Below are 22,052 nucleotides of genomic sequence, written 5' to 3'. Positions count from 1 at the left end.
CCATTTTTAATCGTCAAGGGGGTATTCAAACCGTATTAGAAGCCCGAAGTGAGTTAGCGGGTCAAATTTTAACTAGAAAGTTCTTTGGCTTTTTATTTCAATACATTTTAAATTTTTCAGGTGACCCAACTTCTTTGATGACCAGTGTATGTAGTGATAGTTGTTAGGTGACTAAAATAGAAGGTACCTGCTACTAGAAATAGAAAGATAGATACATAGATAGATAGCTGATAGGATAGGTGGTGTATCATTACAATTACAATGTAAGGTAATGCAGATATCACCTGGTTTTTATCATTACGGTATATGCATCCATCATGTAATACCTATACCATTCCTATCATGAGACGAAGACTTAAAGTGTATATCATATGTACATACATCCTAATAGGATCTTATACCTCTAGGACTATTTTAAAAACTATCTAGTATGTCACACTTTAGTTTTGCACCGTTCAAGTGTATACAAAAATTTGATACACTTTTATATATTTAAATAAATATGAGCAATAGAAAGGCGATAATGTTACGGCACATCCTGGAGTATTTATAAATTTGCAGACAAAAGTCTGGAAACTCAAATCTTTTGTTTTGCATTGAAAGTTCTTTTTTAGTATCGTTAGATAACTATTCCATCACAAACAGATCACTTGATGATTAGATGATTAGATTTTGCATCCAGGACTATATAAGTTTCTTTGATTTTCTTAGAGCAATATATATCAGAGTGGATACCTAATCCATCATCCAGAGTCACGCGGAGTATTCTCGCTGAGTATACTAGCTAGAGTTAGCAGTTTTCAACGATTCACTTTTACAGTCTCATCGTAAGCATCTCATTGCTAGAGCTGACATCGAAGTAATAACAGCTGTTGCGGTCGCTGTCTGTGCTTTGCGTATAGCTAGTACAATCGATTAAGGTTCGGCTATACTTTTTTGGCAGTCGTGATATTTTGCGATAAGCTGAAAAAAAAAACGTTTTTCCATTTCCAGCACTATGCGGTAAAAAATAACTTTTGTACTTTTTATGGAATTGTAAAAAATATTTGATGATACATCGGAAAGAGTTTATAAAATCCATAAATTATTAGCAAGTTAATTTAGTATAATTTTTCATTTGCAGAGAGAAATTTTTCAGTAAAATAAACACTGAAAACTTAAAGTAAATTATATATTGCGTTTATTGTAGGAATATCGATAAAATAAATAAAGCTAAAAAAGGATTGCTATTATAATTAAATATTCATCTCGTGTCTTTCCTATTCATTGAACAGAACAATAAACAATAAATTTATAAATAAAATACTGTTGTAGGTAGTTTAAAATAATATAAGTAAACAATAAATTATTGCGTAAAAAAATGCTACGAAGAAATATTTACTTTATTACTTCATTTTAAAAATAATAATTCATTCAAGCAATATCAACTAATTGTAAGTTCATTAACATTGCTTGTGTAGCTCACAAATCAGTACAATCTTTTAAAATATGATTACCCTACGGTTAAAAATTTCGACTAAAGATAGTATTCTGCGATGCACCGTGGAGTATTTATACCAAATTTCTGGACAAAAGGTAGAAAACTCAACTCTTTTAAGTTTTGCATTGAAATTGTTTTTTGGTGTAATTAGATAACCACTTCATCACAAACAGGTCACTTGAATTACCTCAAGCTCACCCCCCGTGAGTAACTTAGGAATCGAGTCCTTGGAGAAACTACTCTTACGTTTCAAAAATTGAATAAAATATGGCCACAAGTAGAATTGACAGATTTGCATTATGCTGAATGCGTAGTGTTACAGTTTTACAAGTTACTTCGTAGTACCAATCTGCCCTTACGAAAATAAGAGATCTTGGAACAATGCGAAAAAAGATTTCATTGATGATAGAATAGATACTTTATTTGTGAATTCAAATTATCTAAGTGCAAAATATTTAAATTATGAAACGTCAAAAGTAACTCTTCTAAATCATCTAAAAAAATAAAAATAGCGATATGTCTCGATCTGCGCCGAAATATGCGAACTATATTGGAATCATGGCTTGAGAATGATCATGCAGATTGAAACATGTCGCTCTTATACATAATTTGATACAATTCTGTATTTTAAAACGAATCGTTTGTAGAACTCCTTAAAACACACAAATAATAAATTTTTATACACAATTCGATTGAAAATGATTGCCTGATTGCAACGGTACATCTTTATCTATATATTTCATAATTTATATCGTATGTTGATATCTATTATATGAAAATAATGGAAAATTGTAAGCGTTTTCTCTCTATGTTGTAACAAAACAAAACAGTAGGAAGGAATAAAAAACACACATATACATTGAAAAATACTATGAAAAATAGATTTTCCATTTCCAAGTTTGCATTTTATAATTGATTTCGAGTAAAATTAAAATACAATTTGTTGTAAATGGTAAAACTGGAAATGATATCTTTTTACTAGTACCTACCTATACCTGCTACTTCTTTAAGGATGTTCCAGCATGGTATTTGCAGTTTCTATGTTAAAGCAATGGTACAATTTTTTTTTCGACAGAATTTAACGAAAAATTAAATTTAAGAATTTAATAATGCTTACTATTAATTCCCAAAGTTTCAGAAATTTTGACCGTTTAAAATGGGAAATAATTATGCCAACGTCCCAATTTCGATCAATTTACGTCAAAATTAATATCTCGAAAGTGAAAATTAATTTCTAAATTTTTTTTTTAGAATTGTATTGTATAAACATTTTTTTCTACTTTTTCTTCAATATATAATAATATCATAAAAAATAGTTGGAGAGACCGGACATTTTACATGCTTTAAATGGGACATGACCCTCAAAATCGCGAACTTTGTCTTTAAATATCTCGCGATCTAAACGGTCAAAAATTATGAAATTTTAGGAATTCATAAATAAAGCTATTATAAACCCGAGAAAAAAAATTCGGCCAAATCTGTCGAAAAGTGATTTCATGCTGGTACTACCTTAAATGGGGGTAGGTATTTAGTATGGAGTTTTATCGAGCGTTGTTACATTTACTTAGACTGTAACCATAAACTCTCCTTCTCCTTTTCTAAGTAACTTTGTGCGATATGTATCGTATTTATGTGGGTATATACCTATATGTATACAGATAGTTAAATCCCTATACGAGGAAAAAGAGCTTTGGGAAATATCTCATTAGAATATATTTTATATCAGTTTTGAATTTCTATATTATTGATAAAAATTTTTTTTGAATTGATTGAATTTCAAACCTTATAAAGCTTTATAAAAGATTTATTAGGGACTCTTCAGATTTTACTAAGGACAAATAGACACTTCCAATAAATTTTTCGATGTACCAAAAACACGTCTAATCAATTGTAGGGACCAAAAAAATAATTTTTATAATAAAATATTTACATTTAAAAGTGTTTTGCAAAAAATGTACTCGCTTAAAAAATTATGTCCATGAAACACTTCAGAATCGTGCGCCATGAATCATGACGTCATCTGTTATGACAATTCATAGTATACCAAAGAGTTTATACAACTAGAGAACGCTAGGGCCCTGAACTTGCGATATTATGAATGAGAGAGAAAAGTACCAGTGAGTGCCCCCGTGCCCATGTCTAAAATAAATAAATTTTTGAAGTATTTCACAATATTTTTCGGCAAACTAATTGATTTTGTAAGATTTTGGCAAACTAGAAAACTTTGTACATCTTTTAAGTAGTAAAATTAAATTTTCAACTGTAGTGTTGTCTAGAAAGGTAAATTACGCTCAGCTGAATAGCCATTGCAATAATAAACAAAATATAATGTTTTGTTTATTACATTTTAAAGTTCAAAATTTTTCAAAAAATAAACTACTCGAAATTCACTACGTTGTGTAGTTAAAATTCTGCAAAGACATTAAAATATATGGGGTAGAGTTTTGTATCTTGATGACATTATACCTACCTTAAAGTTTCCTGACAGAATTTTTTTGTCCTCAGAAAGTAAACGTAAAAGTGGTTGTCCTTGTTATTTTTTGATTAACAAACTTTAAAAAAATCACAAAAAATTCTTAGGTCATCGGGCTTTTTATTATTATTTTATCGTTCAAAGTTGGCTGAAAGAATGATGAATCATATAGGTTATTCTTTTCAATTAGATATTTCTATATCAAAAAATCTAGAGATTGTGATAAAAACTATCTAAAATTCTTAGATAATCTAGTAGTTTATAATAATACCATAAAAATATAAGGTTGTCGATGATATAAAAACAAAATTTTAATTTAAGTATGAGTTCATCGAAGATCCATTGTTTGATGAACAGAGACGACTATAGTTAGAGTATTGATGATTGAAGAGCGATATCTATATTATGAAATTTATAAGGAGCACATGCACACACTAGATTATACATTTTTGTAGTTGCGTGATATTGTAGAGCTAAATCATATTACTTGACTACAAAGCATGTATTTGGTTTATATGTTAATACTGTAGGGAAACAAACACCTTAAAAATACGGATTTACAAAAAATTTAAATGTAAATTACGTTTCTAGGCACAACAGTCTTCCATGAAAATGTATGGAAACTATATAATAATAGACATACAATGTCTATTATGATGAACTTATAGATAGAATATGAAGTGATATTCTAGAAAGAGCCTAGCGTACGTAGCCCAGTCATCCAGCCAGAGTAAAACTTTTTAAAAAAACTCATAATATCCCAAGTACTTGAAAATGTGTTACACGTACTGAATTGTGTATATACTTATACTTGTAAACCATATAGATAGAGATATTATGTAGAAATATCATCTATGTGTGTTTAGAAAACAGTGGCGAAGTCGTATTGCTGCTATATGTTTACTTTCGAGCATTACCTGGAATCAGAGCAGACATTCGACAAATTTCTGGCAGTAAGCAATTGACTAACTAACTTGACTAAACTTTGTGGCGAATAACAACTCTCAGCAGAACAATTTCGATTAGCCAATTCATAATGATGATTACTTCATAGTAATTGAAATGCGTATTTATAATACAAACAAGTGAAAACAAACAATTGATTGAGTTCATTGTTGAAATACCATGTATAGACAGTGTTGATTAATCTATCACATTACACAAACATTCATGTCGCACATACATAAATGATATTCCCATATAATACATACTATACAATTTGCGCCTTCGCGGGTAAACAGTGATGTTTACGAAAAAATGTTTCAAACAAAACTTATTTATTTTTTTATATGGAACATTTTTTACTCTTAACTTTTGTTCTACCTCTAACGGTTTACAAGATGGGTTCTGCGGACCTAAGACACAATTGACCTATGTTGCTCATTTACGAACTCGACCTCACTTTTTACGTCATGAGTAAAACTTTCAGCTTGATATCTTTTTTCGTTTTTGAGTTATCGTGTTCTCAGACGGTTGGACAACCGAAAATGGACTAATTAGGTGATTTTATGAATACCTATGTAAACATTTTGTTCGTTGCATCAATATTTTTAAACGTTACAAACTCGGGGCTAAACTTAGAATACCTTGATATATATTACGTATATGTATACATGGTATCAAAAATTTATCTAGACATTGAGGTATATGAAATTTAGTTTCAAATGCCTAATGTAATTGCATTAAAAATAATCTCGCATGCTTCATCAATAACCAATACTTCATCGAATTCAATGCAGCGTATCGTCAGGCGTATGCTTGAGTTACCAAGGGTGGTAGTGTCAGGGGATCGAACATAATGCTAAGAATTTGAATTTGGCGAAAATCAAAGTCTTGTAATATTAATGTTTTTCAACGCCAGTACTTTTGCACAAACAAGATTTTGTTAATCCTTATGCCTTGCATCTTATTACATTACTAAATTCAAATATTGGAAGCTTTAGAAAAAAAGATTTCTGATACGTTGAAAGTGGCGATCAATCCGAAATATGTTGTCTTGTAAAATTTAGTACACTGGAATTTGTATTTGACCACATTCCAATCGGATAAAATGAAACTTTATTGATAAATACATGTCGAAGGGTAAGCCTCGACATCGATTTACCTTTTCAGACAATCAATATTGGCGTGCAGTTATTATATTTATTAGCCATTTCATTCATACATTTGTTTATTCAAAACCAGCTAAAACGTTGTTTAAACGTATTATCGTAGTTCTACTTTAAGACTTTCCCAATATCGAACTGTCTAATTCCATACATCTAGATACTAGGTACTAGATTTCCGTCACTGATACAAAATATGATAATGTCATCTATGTCTTCACTTCTATAATAGACTTTCGAAAAAATAAGTATTACAAAAATTTTAGATGCACAAAAAAAAAAGAACGGAAAATAATCGTGTCTGTACTATCAAGAATAGATTATAGGACACATAGAACACATACACACTTAGTCGATAACTTAACAATACTAAAAAAAACTTGATGCATTTTTGCTCGTTAATGCATCTAACATCATATATGCAACAATAACATGTAGGTATAGAATGATCTATTCATTTTCGAACAGAATAGTTTTGTATTCATGATTGATTATAGGTTGAAATAATTATACCTTTATTTCATCAAAAGAAATAACAGAGAAAAAAAATTTGCACAAAGATTTGTTTCCGCAATCTTCATAGAAGCCTGTTATTAATGGTATATACTTTATAACAACTAAAAGAATACGTCGAAATTTGCTCGAAAGGTGTAATTTTATTTATGGATGAAGAATATTTTGGTCAAAGGCCAATTTTATCGTTTACCTATCAATTGTTTAAATATTATTAATTAATTATACCGTGTTTCGTCACTTTCTGTTACATATGTCTGAAGAAATGTAATCAAGAGTTTAGTGCAACGTTTGAAAAGACTAGAAATATTCCACAAATCATCAGACTTCCAACCCAATTACTACGTGCCACCGGTCAGTTTAATCAGAGGAGTGGGCGCTGGTTTTCTACTTAACCATCCATCCACAAAACTTGAAAAGTAGGTGATATAATTAAACACTTTTTGTACGGGATAGGCGGCAGGCTCCACCTTCTAAAATTTGAGATCTAATTAATATGTGTGCAAAATATTGATTAATACTAAAGTCAAAGGTCAAAGTAATTAGCCTTCTCACTTTGTCTGCCTCGTAATTTAGATTGTGGTTGTTGGGAAAAATATTTATAGAACGAGAACTATTTGCTAAAAAAATTGATTAAAATCTGAAGTATATTTGATTTCTGCTGAGTAAATTTCTATCACTGGATTTCATGACCACCATTTAAAATAATCTACTTAATGATATCTTCCAAACACGAGAAGTTTGCTTAAAACAATTTTGTACTTCTTAAAAAGAAAGGATTGCATAGGTCCGAAGAGTTCTATTTGCAATCTGATTTATTGCGATGTTAGTATATAGCACATATCTTTCGGAAATATTCTGCAATAATTTCAGTGCAAAAGAAAAATTTTGCAAGTTTGATTATCGGTGTAAGTTGAATGTTTTCGAACAAATGTCAAAAGTCTTAAGTGGTTTTTTACAATTCGTTGCGTCTAGAATCACATACATTGCAGCCAGCTAATATTATTATTTTTAAGTTTTCTCAGAATGTTTTTACCATTAACAAAATAATATTGCCTATATTTTTAAATAATGATATTACTTATTTATAAATATAGGCAATATTATTACATATATGAAATCATTGTGTGGAAAAAACTCAAAATAATAATATAATGTCTGAAAACAGTTATGCATACAACGAATGGTGATCTAAGTTTCTTTTAGATATTAGTTAGTATATTAACATTAAAGCCTACAAACATAAGCATTATACTACAAACAAACAAACAACGCGTCGTTTTCTTAATTATGTTAATTTGAAAAATACATGAGAGAATAAATTAATTACGTGATTAATTAAAAAAAAACACAGTAGAATTATTCAAATTTGCTTTAATGAGTGGTGCTAGGCTAGCTCGTAGTACTACGGCTACAACTGACTATGCAGAAGAATCATTATTATGCTATTGGATTACACATTCTCTGACTGACTGAGTCCTTACAGTCCAAGTTCGCGCTACAGTTAAAAGCACGTTTTAAAACTTCAAGTTGGATATTATAGTAACATATATCACGGATCGCAATAACACTGTTAGACAAATAACTTTTTTATTGACATTTCTTTAGAAAAACTTTTGAAAATAGCAAAAAAGGGACTCGCTTTATAAAAAGACAGCTTTCGCCCCATTAAAATGAATATTGTAGTAGAGGAGCCCAGAATGCTAAATGCGTAGTAATTCGAGCGTCGTCGACATCAATTGAAGCGTCGGCGAGACATATATTTTGTTGCTTTTATGATTTTAAGAAAAAGGCTCGATAAATCTTTTCAATTTGACTATGGAGAAAGGACTTATAAGCGTTAGAAAATGTAAAAAAAAATCAGATTCATGGCGTAACTCGAGGTTAGTGAACGGAAGATGTGAGGCAGCAGCAAATAATTGTAAACAAACAAATGTATTCGCGATATTTTGCACATAAATCTACCATAGTAAGCAATTTTTTGCTGATATACTTAAACAAACAGAAGTTTCAAACATTATTTTATAAGAAAAAAAGTCGTTTTAACAATTCGGCGGCATTTTTCACCAGTAGTCCTGGTTTAAGACAGTAAAATATATCTCAAGTAGCCATTTGAGGCAAAACAAAAGCGAAGAAAGATGTTGTGGTGATTATTTATAATTAAAATATTAGGGAATGGACAATAAAGGTTTAATTATTTTTTTAAATTTTAAGTCTACTAAATTTTTATTTTCAGAAGTTTTTGTTTCATTTTGACTAAATAAGCGTTTTATCCCTTATGTGTTACTGTTATGGGATCTTGGACTTTGAGTACTGTAGTTCGCTGGTATCTTCATCTGTCTATCTGTCTGACTGCCTTTACTTGACTGGTTTTGTTGGTACTTGGTTTGATGATTACGCTAGTTGATGGTTTGGTCTTGATGTGTAGATACTTTGACTGCAGAAATGTTCATTCATAATAATACTGGAATTATTAATAATAATATAATATTGTATAATTAAGGCGTAGATATTATACGATGAGTTGCACTTAATTAAATATCTGCATGAAACATTTCTGGAAGAAAATCCTTATTGGAATCACATTGAAGAAAATATAAAAACAGAGATCGTCAAAATTTTTACTTAGAAATAAGTAATCCTTCCGTAATAAGCGCCTCTTTTGCCCCTCCTTCCATTTTCTCAATTTCGAGTATATTAAAAATATAAGTAACCAACTACCAGTTACTAATTATTAGTTAGTTAAGTTACCAATTATTTTCCTTCAATTTCATCAGTTTTTACGCATCTTTCATTAATTTTGGATACTTTAGTTGTGAAATCATTGAATTGAATCAGTCACAATCTCCAAAAAGAGATAAAAGACAATCATCAATTTGAATTATGGATGATTTACTGAACCCTTTCTCTCAATAATCCTGTTGATTGAAAAAGGAATCCTCATAATAAAAAGTTGGAAATTAAAAGATACTAGAAGACCTGAAGGGAAAGGAGAAGAAGGAGATGTTAGAATTGAATTTACTGTTAATAATGTTGCACCTAATTGCTTCTAAAGGATATAAAATAAAGATATACTGGCTCGACCTACGCCAAATTCTGCAGTGCGGTAGCCGTGGTTGAAAACAAGCTAGAGAAATAATATATACGTGATAATTATTTACTTTGTTTTTATTTATGGGCAATTTTATTACAAATACGATAAATATTCCAATTACATAATGAGGAAAATTAAATCTTAATATTTAGCCAGCACGAGAAGCTTTAAAATGAGGAGTAAATCATGGAATCTGATGAAGGAGTATGGAAGATATCGCGTGAACAGAGAAAAGCAGGCTTTAGAAATAATATATAAGGTACTTGCAGGTTTGCAGTTTTAGGTCGAAATTTTTTAATTTAGTAAATTTGTTTTAGGTTAATGTCACATACAAATGATTAAATTTTAAGTGATTTAAACTGTTTTAAAATACGTCAAGAAAAGAAGATAATAATTTATAAATTGATAATACAAAAATTATTTTGATGGCAAAGCCGAGAAAAATTTTAAAAATATCATCTTGTTCAATTTATTATTTATACTTATTGGACATTTTATGACATCGTGAAATTTCGTTTCCATTATTTTAATCATTTTCCTCTTTTCTAAAATACGCCACTGTAAAAAATAAAATATTCACAAAAATATTTTGAGGTTTATTAAAATTAAAGACAGGTGTCAACAAAGTGTACTGTATACAATATAATAATATTAAGTATAAAAATATATATACTGAGTGCGGCATAAGTAGATATGCTGTTTTAATAGTCATTTCATTCAATTTTTGAACTATTATGAACTAATTTCTTGGATGAGAAATTAAAAATATTATTATTGGTTATCATGGTTACACGGAGAGCAAAAGTTTTGGAACAGCCGCGTTAGTTTTTGACAAATATATTCAAGGAAATACATTCTTCCTTTTACACCAGATCGACTTAAATCTCTTTCAGAAGAGCAATTAAAATCTCTTTCAGAATTTCTATGTATTAACTTATTTCCATGCGCCCTATTAGCGGTATGCTTAGGGTAGCGGGTTCGATTCCCGCCGTCGCAACAAAATTAATTTAGTTAATAGTTGTGGTGGACTGGTGTAGTGCATGAATAGGCTTTGAAATTGAGGAGCTGATAAATGAAATTATCAGCGGAAAGGTGGTAAAACACATATATGGCATCACAATGGGCTCTATAGCCTAGGTGTGTCCCTCGTGGACAGCCAATATAACCTAACCTTACTTATTTCCATAGATAAATGGTAAAATTTCAAATTCGATATTTGCCGATCGCTGTCCAAAAAAATCTTCGAACAAATGTTATTACATTTTTTACAATAAAACACTTTCTCCATTTCTGCCAGTATAAGTATTCCTCTATCTCGTACCAGTTTAAAGTGTGATTTATTTTTTCAGTTATCTTGAAAGTCAAGGTCATTCTTAAAATCAAAACTTCCGGAACTTTTCATCAATGATGTCTACGTTGGTTGTAAGATATGGTGATTGTAAAGAAAAAAAAATTTCTAATACGACTGTATATCCACTTATGCTCCACTTTGTACTACTATAGTATTTTAAATATTCGTGTCATGTTAAAATGTCACAAAGTTTTTAGTTTAAAATCTTTTCTTACCTTGCCAAAGTTTGTAAGACCATTGTGTTCGGATTTTCGTCCTGGAATATCAACCAATGAACAATCCGCCCTGAAAAAAAAAAAATAAACACATAATTTTTTTACATTAAAAATATTGATTTGAAACAATACTATAACAGTTGATTATTATCAGTTTTAGATAGACAAGGTGAACAATTGCCAAAAACTTTTTTTACTGTTTACATTTTTGGCAATCAAAATTTATATAAGATTTACTATTGTTTGTTTATCGTTTGTCTCTATAAGCTAATGCCCATAAAAATTTTATTTCACAAAAACATAGATAGATTTGAAATAAGAATAGATATTGAACAGAAAAATGAAGTGGAAGCTGGAGTTTGGTAAATATTATAAAGATTGAATAATACTAAGGATTTCAATAAAACATTATAAATACATTTTTTGATTAACAATGTTTCCAAAAATCACAAAAAATTCTTAGGTCATTGGGCTTTTTATTATTATTTTATCGTTCAAAGGTGGCTGAAAAATAATGAATCGTATAGGTTATCCTTTTCAATTGGATATTTCTATATCATAAAATCTAGAGAGTGTGATAAAAAACTATCTAACTTATTTAGACAATCTTGTAGTTTATAATAGTCGAGCTAGAAAAAAGGGGTGTCATAAGTTTGACCGCTATATGTGTGTGTCTGTCTGTCTGTCTGTGGTATCATAGCGCCTAAACGGATGAACCGATTTTAAGTTTTCTTGTTTCGTTTGAAAGATTATTAAGAGGAGCTATGTTTCAAGTGCTAGTTTAGGGTTCCGTACCCGAAAACAACTAAAAAATTGGCGACGATCTTTAAAATGCTTTAACAAAAAACGTAATCTAATGGATAGAGTGTTCTTACATATGTTTCAAGTGCGAGCTTGGGTTTTCATACTCGAAAAATTTATCGGGAGTATTTTAATTTTTGTAAATTTTACTCGTACACTTTCACCGATCACAGGAAAAATTAACATCCTAAAAGTAACAGTCTTTATTCAAAATAAACATCAATGTGACCTAATCAATAGATTATAAAAGTATTTTCTTTCGAGGAAACTTATCCATAAACATAAAACCTTTCGATTAATATGCTTGGTAAAGAAAAAACAATAAGAATAATTATAATAAAGACAATATTTATTTCAAAGGAAAAATTTTTCGTTTATTTGTGTTTTCATAAGGAAAAATATTTATATATACTATATAGTTTATTTATCAGTTTTCTTTAAGCAATTCAAGAGGTTTTTCCAAGCTTTTATATTGTTTACACGCTTCCATGGAACGCAAAAAAACAGAGAATATTACCATTATTATTATTATTATTATCATTATCATTATTATTTTGAAACTATTAATAATAAATTTTTCTTTTTTGCTTGACTATATATACACTAAAAATTGAATGGCCTTAGGTGAAATGAAAATGAACCTTCTTTTTACACTGATAAACATATCTTTCTTACAATATTATTCGAGAAATTTTTCTTTCTATCCAATGAACTAAATACTCTGTATACAAAACAAAAAAATAAGGAAGAAACATTTTTCTTCACTTAAATGAAAAATCAGAATATTAAGGAAACTCTAAATGGTTCACGTTGTTAAGGGTTTCTCAAAACATCAAGAATCATTCGGGCTTTTCTCAAATATAAGAGTTTTGGTAATTGGTTTATCTATGTTTTTTAACGGCAGATTCAAGCATGCTCTACAGCTTAGTACAAAGCTATATTAGAAATTAACTTTCCCGCCTGGTTCGCCCTTGATCTTCTGCTTCTGCAAGATATTCAATAAACTTAATGCTATGTGATCTTATGTGGTTCTTAATATTTTGGGTATATAAATACCTAAGCACCCTTTAAAACGAAAAAAAAAAGTTTCAAACATGCTAAAGTCTAAAAAAAGTAAAAACCTAATAATTTTGTTTCACATTTCTAATTTCAATAATTATGCATTTTCCACATAATTTTTCGATTGCGTATTCCTTCTGAAGAGTAGAATCTTGTCGATTGACAAAAATCTCCCACTCCTAGATTAGATTGAACTACTTAAAATGAAGAACACTAAGTTTACTGCCAAGTTTGTACCGCTTAAAAATATTGATGCTACGAACAAAATTTTGGTATAGGTGCTCATAAAATCACCTAATTAGTCCATTCCCGGTTGTCTGTCTGTCGTCTGTCCGTCTGCCATCACGATTACTTATAAACGAAAAGAGATATCAAGTTGAAATTTTTATAGCGTGCTGAGGACGTAAAAGTGAGGTCGAGTTCGTAAATGAGCAACATAGGTTAATTGAGTCTTGGGTCTGTAGGACCTATTTTGTAAACCGTTAGAGATAGAACAAAAGTTTAAATGAAAAAATGTTCCTTTAAAAAAAATAAACAATTTGTTCGAAACATTTTTTCGTAAACATCACTGTTTACCCGTGAGAGCGCATATTATGCGCAAATTGTATAGCATGTATTATATGGGTATATCAGTTATATGTGTGTGACATGTATGTATGTGTAATGTGACAGAGCAATCAACACTGTCTATACATGGCATTTCAACATTTAACTCAGTCAATTTTTTGTTTTCACTTGTTTTGAAATTATTTCACAATATCTCACAAATCAATTCATATCTTTGTGATTTCAAAATGACAAAATGAATTTTATAACATTTTTCTATGGGCATGACTGTAATCTAGTGCTTATACCCTCCAAAATGAATAACACTGTAATACTTAAGTTTCCTTAAATAACTGTGTATCAATGAGGAAAAAAATAAGGAAAAATTCACCTTTTATGTTTTTTGAATAATATATATCATCCTATTTTGTGTTTTTTACGCCTTTTTTTCATTTTGTAAACGGTGTTAGAAGGACGAAGTAAGTAAAAGAATATAACTACGATATATTCTTTCGTTTATATTTTTTTTTTGTTTCATGAATCATGAAACACGATATGTAAATAAAATTCTAGGCCTTATTTTTAATTATTTTTTACCTCTTCAGGGTGTTTTATTTGTTTTTTCCCTATTTTCTTATGTATTATACGTGTAATGATTTTTTCCGACATACATTTTACATATTTCCTTTGTAAGATCGATATAACAAGTTTTCTGTTACATAACACTCCAGACGTTGTGAACTGGTAAAATTTCCATTCATATTGACGCAATGCGAAAATCCTAAGTAACCGGAATATTCCGAGATTTATACATGGCGACTTTAATAGCGTATTCATACAATTTTTTGCGTGTGTAAATTTGATGATATTTAGAAGATTAATTTTTGATATGGTTTTTTTAAGTGGTCTTCCATAAGTACAGTGTATCGGGTGACAAATTGGGCGCAACGAAGCAAATGTCAAAAATGAAGCATAAATCTTAATTTGAATTACCTTCTAATTCTACTTATTTTCATATTATCCAGAATTGAAAGCAAAATAGTTACTGGACTGTTGGAGACCAAATCTGGAGATCATTGTGGTTGCAAAAGAAATTACAGCGTATTCGATGGATACAGGTTGATGGATAAAGCAAGGGCAATTAAAATCACAGAAACTTCAATGATTTGAGAGGCTGAGGTCGCTACTGTAGATCCGAAGAAGCTGGATATACAGAAGCCCGTTCTAACAAGACAATTTTCAGCATATTTTTAATAGTGATGAGCACAAACACCAAAACAAAGCTAATTTGTTTTTATCTTACACATTTAAGCATCAACTTTGCTCTGTAACTTACACATTGGTCTTGATCATTTTGTAATAAACTGTTTCTGTCTAGTATACTTGGTGTTGAGCTTTGAGATTCTTGCTCTTACACATATGCAAGACCAAACAAAACTTGACCAAGACCGAACAGAAAGATAAAGATGCTAAATCCATTACACTAAATTCGTTCAAGAAAGATAGTCAAATGCAGTTTTGGTTTTGGTTTTGGTCTTGGTCTCACTATTACTAATTTAAAATGGTTGGAGCCCTTGTTAAGGTTGAACTTTAATTAGTTACTTTAATTATGCATCCTTCAAAGCTTTCATTAATAGCATCACTTTCATTCTTGACTCTCCGTAAATAATAGCCCAATGGATCACAAGTTTTCAATGCTACGTTTATAATATTTTTATAAATGAAGTTTTGATGGTGTAAGTAATTAAAATTTCAATACTTTGAATAATAAACTTTCAATATTTTCCAACATGAATCGAACGTATATCAACTCATTTCGTTCACCAGAAATATAATAGTAAATTACTTTTATTTAAATGACGAATTTAGAGATTTATTTACTAGTTCAAGAACGTACCAAAATTTGCATCACTCTATGATGTCAAAACACGCCACTTAAATATTACCTTTTCTAAAACATTCGCTCTGACCTTATTTTTTAAATGTTTAGAAATAAAACTTTTCAAGTAAGTTTACCTTGTCAATGTCATCTCGTAAAACTATTTAATCTCTTAATTCCTTCTCTCTAATGGAATATTGACAATTTATGTGTGACATTGAAGAAAACTTTACTCAACTAGAACATGAACGAACAGCAAGGGAAAAAAAAACTGGGTATGCAAATATATTTTACAAACGAAGAGGAAAATGTATATACAAAACTACTTACATAAATTTTCCAAAACTATACAATTTATGAAAATTGTATTTTACATATATACATACATACATACATACACAGAAATATAAGACGGCCGATGTAATTCTCCTAACTGTAAAGTCCTTTTTGACACAGTATAAAATGGTACAAAGTTCTGTTATAAAGTTTTGTTGTTGTTGTATATATATATATATATGGTATATGTTCCAATATATTTTATAGTGTATTATTTCCGGTTTTCACAGGATATGTATGTCAAAACAAAGATAAATACTCTTGCATCATAGCGATGCGATGTGCCATCAACAATAACAAAATAACTGGGTACTTATTTAGTTTAAAGTTTATACAAGTGTAAGGAGAAGTCGTGTAAGTAATAAGTTAATATTTACTACAGTCATTTTGAATAGATTTTTCAACGAACTTCACAAAATCTGATGAGAGGTGCTATAATTGTCCTCACTAACGCAACTAAATGTACTATTTTGACAACCGGTTTAATAAATGGTACTCATTGGTCTCCTAAATGATACTCCAGTATTTTACATTAGGTGTTCATAGATTTCCAAAATTAAACTTCATGTTGATAATAAAATAGTTAATCATTAATTTGTTTTGTTAAATTGAGAAAAATTGCACAAAAAATGAATCAATTCTCTAAACATAGTTTGTGTATTAGACTACAAGTCTATGCTAAACTTTTTCGGGTGAAATGAACCTCCAGGAATAATGGTGGAAAAAATACATTTGTAAAAGTAATTTTAAGCACTTGCAGCTGCAAATATGTACGGCGTTGCTGGATACTAATTCTGCATAAGTATTCGAAGAGACATAAATACCGTACAGAAATGAATCACGTAGAGGTTCGGAAATTAACGGGAAATCAAAAAAATTTTTTAAACTTCTGGTACCGAATTACCGGATTTATTTCTGTACGAAATTTATGTAATTTGCTTCGAATACTTATTTAGAGTTAGTATCCAGCAACGTCGTTCATATTTGCTACTGCAGGGGTGAGACACCAAGTGTGACATTTATATTCTCACCTGTACTCACGTGTACCGCGTAAAACTGGCGCCATGGTGCTTGAACTTACCTTTACATATAAGAGCATCTTTTTCAACATGTCTCCCGGTGGGTCAATTCACCCGAAAAATTGTAGCATGGGCTTGCAGTCTATTTATTTAGTATAAAAATTGAAATACGCTTGTTTTAAGCAACTTATATTGGTACGAATTAGGAAACTTGGTGCAATTCTCTATAAATTCAGATAACTAAACTTATCAAAGATCGTTGCTTTATAAATATGTAGAAAAGTTTAGAATAATTTCAGTATGGAATTCTTATTGGAAACTCGTATTTCGATGACTTTGTTTGTAGCTTTTGTACAATGAAAAGCCAAAATGATTGTGTTAATAGGACTAAACCACAATGCCAAAATGTATGCCGTTTTCTTTCATATTTCGCAATTGTGAAATATCTCCTGTATAAAACTGTCAAAAAAGTTTTTCTTAAAAAAAAAGTGTTATGTTAAATGAAACTGAATACCGACAATTTTCAAAACAAAATTCAATAAAATGTTATTGTTTTGAAATAATTTTATTTTAAAACAAGTGAAAATAACAAAGTTGCATAAGCTGAAATTGAATTTATATTTTCATGCAACTTGATCCGCGTGGATATTTTTAGTAAACTCGAAACTAGAGCTTTTGTAATTTCTAGTAAACTTAAGTTTTCTCTCTTAAAATAGTTCAACAATACGGGGGTAGCTATATTATAAGAATATTTTAAGCATGTGAAACTGAATCCCGAAAAAATATAAAATTTGTTAGTTTTTTATAAAAACCAATCTTCAATACCAATATTAAATTCTCGGTACTTTTTCGAATTGGTTTAAAATTTAATTTATATAACGAATCCATATGCGATTTATGAACCACTTCGGGATTTGTATTGGTATAAATGGCGTTCAGATTTACAAAAATGTAAATCGTTATGTAAATAAAAATTATGAAAGTAGGCTTAATCGTTATTAAATGAAAAGTATGTTTTTTTTTGGGAGATTTAACACGAGTGGCGTTTTGATCAAAGTCCTGAACCATCTTCAGTCTAAGCGTTTGTTTATTACAATAATAATCGGGTTTGGCCTCCATTCCTCAAACATACGCGTCTATAACAGAGACCACCCACATCATAATTTTTATTTATTTAAGCTATCCGATTACAATTAAATATTTATGATGTGGTTTTAGTCGGTAACTTCGTTCTTATCCAAGCGACGACGGTGTGATCAATTTACCGCCCCCGTTAATTATAATTGATCAGACTGCCGCTGCCTGGATTCGAACTCGCAATCAAAGTCTTAGTAGTAAAACGCTTAAAATCATTGCGCTTTAACTCGCTCGACCACTTAGACTCAAGAAATGAGATATGATTCTTACTTTTAATAAATAAATTCCTAAATTATTACTACAGTCCATTTAATAGGGAATATCTATTGTTTTTTTTTCCTTTAATGAAAGGTTATTCATGTAACAAACGGCTTAGATAGTCATCAAAGATTTATTTGTTTCTCTTTCTAGCAATTTAGCATGATGTTCTTATGACAAACATCGTATATGACGTCAAATACTATGCCCATCTCTCTGTCTATAATATCTGTCTTATAAGTGGTTTAAAATACTTGGATCATCCGTATTTCTTGGCCCATTATAATTTGAATTTCACTTTTTGCCATATTTTTTACGGTATTTTTCATATTTTGTTAAGAAATGCGAAAAAAAACCATAATCGATATTCCTTATTGTAACCCTGGACATCAAAACATGTGGACTAAGAATACTTTTCAATTCAATATTAATGAATATACTTACCAAGGCGTGTTACACGTTGACGTTAACGTTAAATATCGTACACCCACTTGGTATAATGTACGTAATACAGCTAAACTATTTGCTAACGAGTGACCACCTTCAACACCGATTAATGAACACAATTGATGGCGTTGATGTGCGACACGAATTTCTGTAAAAAAAATCAAAATTTAATGTTTAATGTCATCAATTAACTATGAAATAGTCTTTTAGTTTCTAATTTTAAATTATGTAAAAAATGATAAAAAGAGCTGTTGTAATCGAGTCAAAGAAAAAACTTGGATAATAATTTTGATTGTAATGTAAAATTCAAACGCGTAAGGTGCTCGATACCTGTAATAAAACACTTTGAATTTTACATTACAATTAAAATAATTATTCACTTTTAAGTGCAATAAAGCGTGTTTTTTTAGTTTTTTTTTAATTATAATTTAAGGATTAAAATTTTTGCCTAAGTAATTTCGAAGAAAAAAGCGTAGGCTTTCATGAACTATGGTATTTGGTCACAGAAAATTTAACTTACTATTCATTTTACCCATTACCATCGCAATTAAATTTTTTATCCCATCTTTGGATCGCTTAAAAATATTGATGCTACGAACAAAATTTTTTTATAGGCGTTCATATAATTTTCGTCTGCCTGTCTGTCTTTCCGTCCGTCTGTGGACACGATAACTCAAAAACGAAAAGAAATGAAATTTTTATAGTCTGCTCAGGACGTAAAAAGTGAGGCTAAGTTCGTAAATGAATAATAAAGATCACTTGGATCATGGGTTCGTGGGACCCATCTTGTTAACCGTTAGAAATAGAACAAAATTTTAAATGTAAATTTTAAATGTAATTTGTTTATTACTATTTCCAATTAGGAAGTGAGAAGAAAGATACACTTATTACTTTGTGTGTAAGAGTGACTATCGTTCCTTACTTACATGTCGTAAAAAGCAAACGATTGCGTAATCAACACTGCCTATACATGGTATTTCAACAGTTAACTCAGTCGATTGTTTGCCTTCACTTGTTTTGTTTTTGCAATTGAAACTTATTCCATTAATTTGGGGTTTTTGCGTAAAAACCATGCCTATTCAAACCTTTTTTTCGTTCAGTGTATCTACTATCTATGTATAAATGTATAAATTATGATTATAATTAACAAGGTTTGTAATTAATATATATTAAACATACTACACCAAAAACCGAATAATATTCGGTTTTAGTTTAATATTATTAATAATGGTTTATAGTTTATTTTATAGTTAATGGATGATGGCGGTTGATTATGAATTTAAGATTAGCAATTATATATATTAGGCTGCTTTCTATATTATATTATATATGTTATATTTGATTTAAAACTTAACCCATTCAACAAAGGTATCTATCTCTTGAACTCATTTCAACTGTAAACTGAATAGGTATGTTTCTTATCTGTTGTAGGTAATGTTTCTTATATGTTTGCAAAACCATCTTAATACAGGATGTAACCTCAAGGTTTTTCTAACGACCTGTGACTAAAAGTAGGGCATGATTAAGGATGATTAAGGAAAGTTGTCGTTATTTAACATGCACAAGATATGAATCTTTCCTATTTAGAAGACATTTTTGAACATATTTAGTTCGAGCTGTTGCTTTAGAAAGTAGCTTTGCAAACTAAATTGGATATTACGTAAATAAACAAATTAAGGAAAACTTAAAAGAATTTAACTGACCGTTTAGTTTACGAAAAACAATAAAAAAAGATTACTTTTGACAAATATTTAGTTTAAAGCCTCCTCTACACTTTCGCGAGTAGCAGAAAGTCAATTGAGGAACGGGAATGTGTAGGTAGTACTTGTTATGTCTGACCTGACCTCACCTCAACTTGTTCGTCTTTGCTAAAAAACAGTTTTGTGTACCCGAATCAAAGGCATTATTGGGCATCTACGTGGGTACAGGCGAGTATTGTCTCCACATTCTCGCGATTTCTCGTGCAGTTTATAAGTTTTGCTTTACTTAGTAGTAGCTGTGGCCACTTCGATGTCAGCCATAGAATTAAGATACTTGCAATGCAAGACGAGAGTGTAGCGGTTAGTGCTTTACTTCGGCTAAATTTGGCAAGTATACCCGGCGAGATACTTCACGAGAGTGTGGATGGTGGGTAATCCAGAAATGAATTGCGGGAACGTTGTTCAATTTACCTGCATATTGTGATCGTTTATTACTTTCTCTCGTTCTCTAATCTCTAATATCACGTATTTCTCTCATGTCGTTAGAAATATTTTAAGGACAGAGAGAAAATTTCAAACGATTTTTGTATATTTTTAATTGAAACGACTATAGTTGAAATATTGTAGTGGAAGAGAAATAACTATATTAACAGAATTTTAAACAACTGATCGTACAACACAACAACAGTTGACTAGTAGTATTCATACAAATTAGTCATTATTTCCCTATTAGCTTATATACTACTATTGCGCATGTAATCGAATTGGTTGGAAGGTAGCAACGTATTCAATGATTTTTCCATGAAGCTTATAAGAAGGAGAACGATCGCTATAGAAAATATTGTCCCCGAAATATGGATAAAATAAGTGAGGCGCTGCGACCGCTAAGTAGTATCAATAAAAGCGCTAATTTGAAATGATATATCAATTTGTACATTATGCTAACAACAACAGCTAACTTCACAGATACTACTTCTTGATGACAGCGCGGCTGGTGGCTTAAAAATGAACTATAAATTCTACAAATTTTCAGGGACAGGTGCGCTAATGCTTTAGTACATAGCGATCTTTCTCCTTCTTTATAACCTTCATGGATTTTTCTTAAGATGAGGAGCCATGTTGATGACGCAACGAGAATGAAGTAGACAACTTGGATTAACATCTTTGATGATTTCTCAAGTACTTATCCTTCATAAATCTTATGTTTCTTTAAGTATTTTTTTCATAAATATGTGACATCCAATACGTTATATGAATAATTCTATACGTTTGCTCATTATTACTGACCTAAGATTTCCAGAACGAGAAGTCCTTAAGTTTCTGTTATATGTTTGCACTCCCATAATATACCTACCAACCTCTCTTTGAAAATATCTTAAAACATACAATAGTGAATTTACACTTTCTTGATTTATAATGTTATTATAGTAAGTTCTAGAACTATATATAATATGTAATAGTAATAAAGTCTTGGTTACACAATTCAAACTCATTTGGGGTGTATAAAATTAAATATTTAATAATATATTCGATTCAATGAATGAATTAAATAAATTATTCTAGTTTAGAATTGAGCCTTGTGGCACTATTCGTATGAAAATATTATCTATAATTTTTATTGATCGATTTTGCTCTTATT

The 22,052-nt window shown here is 30.1% G+C and overlaps 1 protein-coding gene across 1 annotated transcript in view; it reads right to left on the bottom strand.

Moving 5' to 3' along the window:
* LOC123293787 overlaps positions 1–22,052 on the bottom strand; it is a 418,380-nt gene that overhangs the window by 22,909 nt on the left and 373,419 nt on the right. Inside the window, exons 6-7 of the mRNA XM_044874700.1 lie at positions 18,711–18,861; positions 11,232–11,301 (exon numbers count right to left, since the gene is read on the bottom strand). Of these exons, the coding sequence (XP_044730635.1) occupies positions 11,232–11,301; positions 18,711–18,861 (221 nt within the window). The remainder of the gene's footprint in view (positions 1–11,231; positions 11,302–18,710; positions 18,862–22,052) is intronic.

This window comes from Chrysoperla carnea, chromosome 1 (genome assembly GCF_905475395.1).
Source record: "Chrysoperla carnea chromosome 1, inChrCarn1.1, whole genome shotgun sequence".
NCBI lineage: Eukaryota > Metazoa > Arthropoda > Insecta > Neuroptera > Chrysopidae > Chrysoperla > Chrysoperla carnea.
The sequence above is the reverse complement of the archived record's forward strand: the minus strand, read 5'-3'. Positions and strand labels throughout refer to the sequence as shown.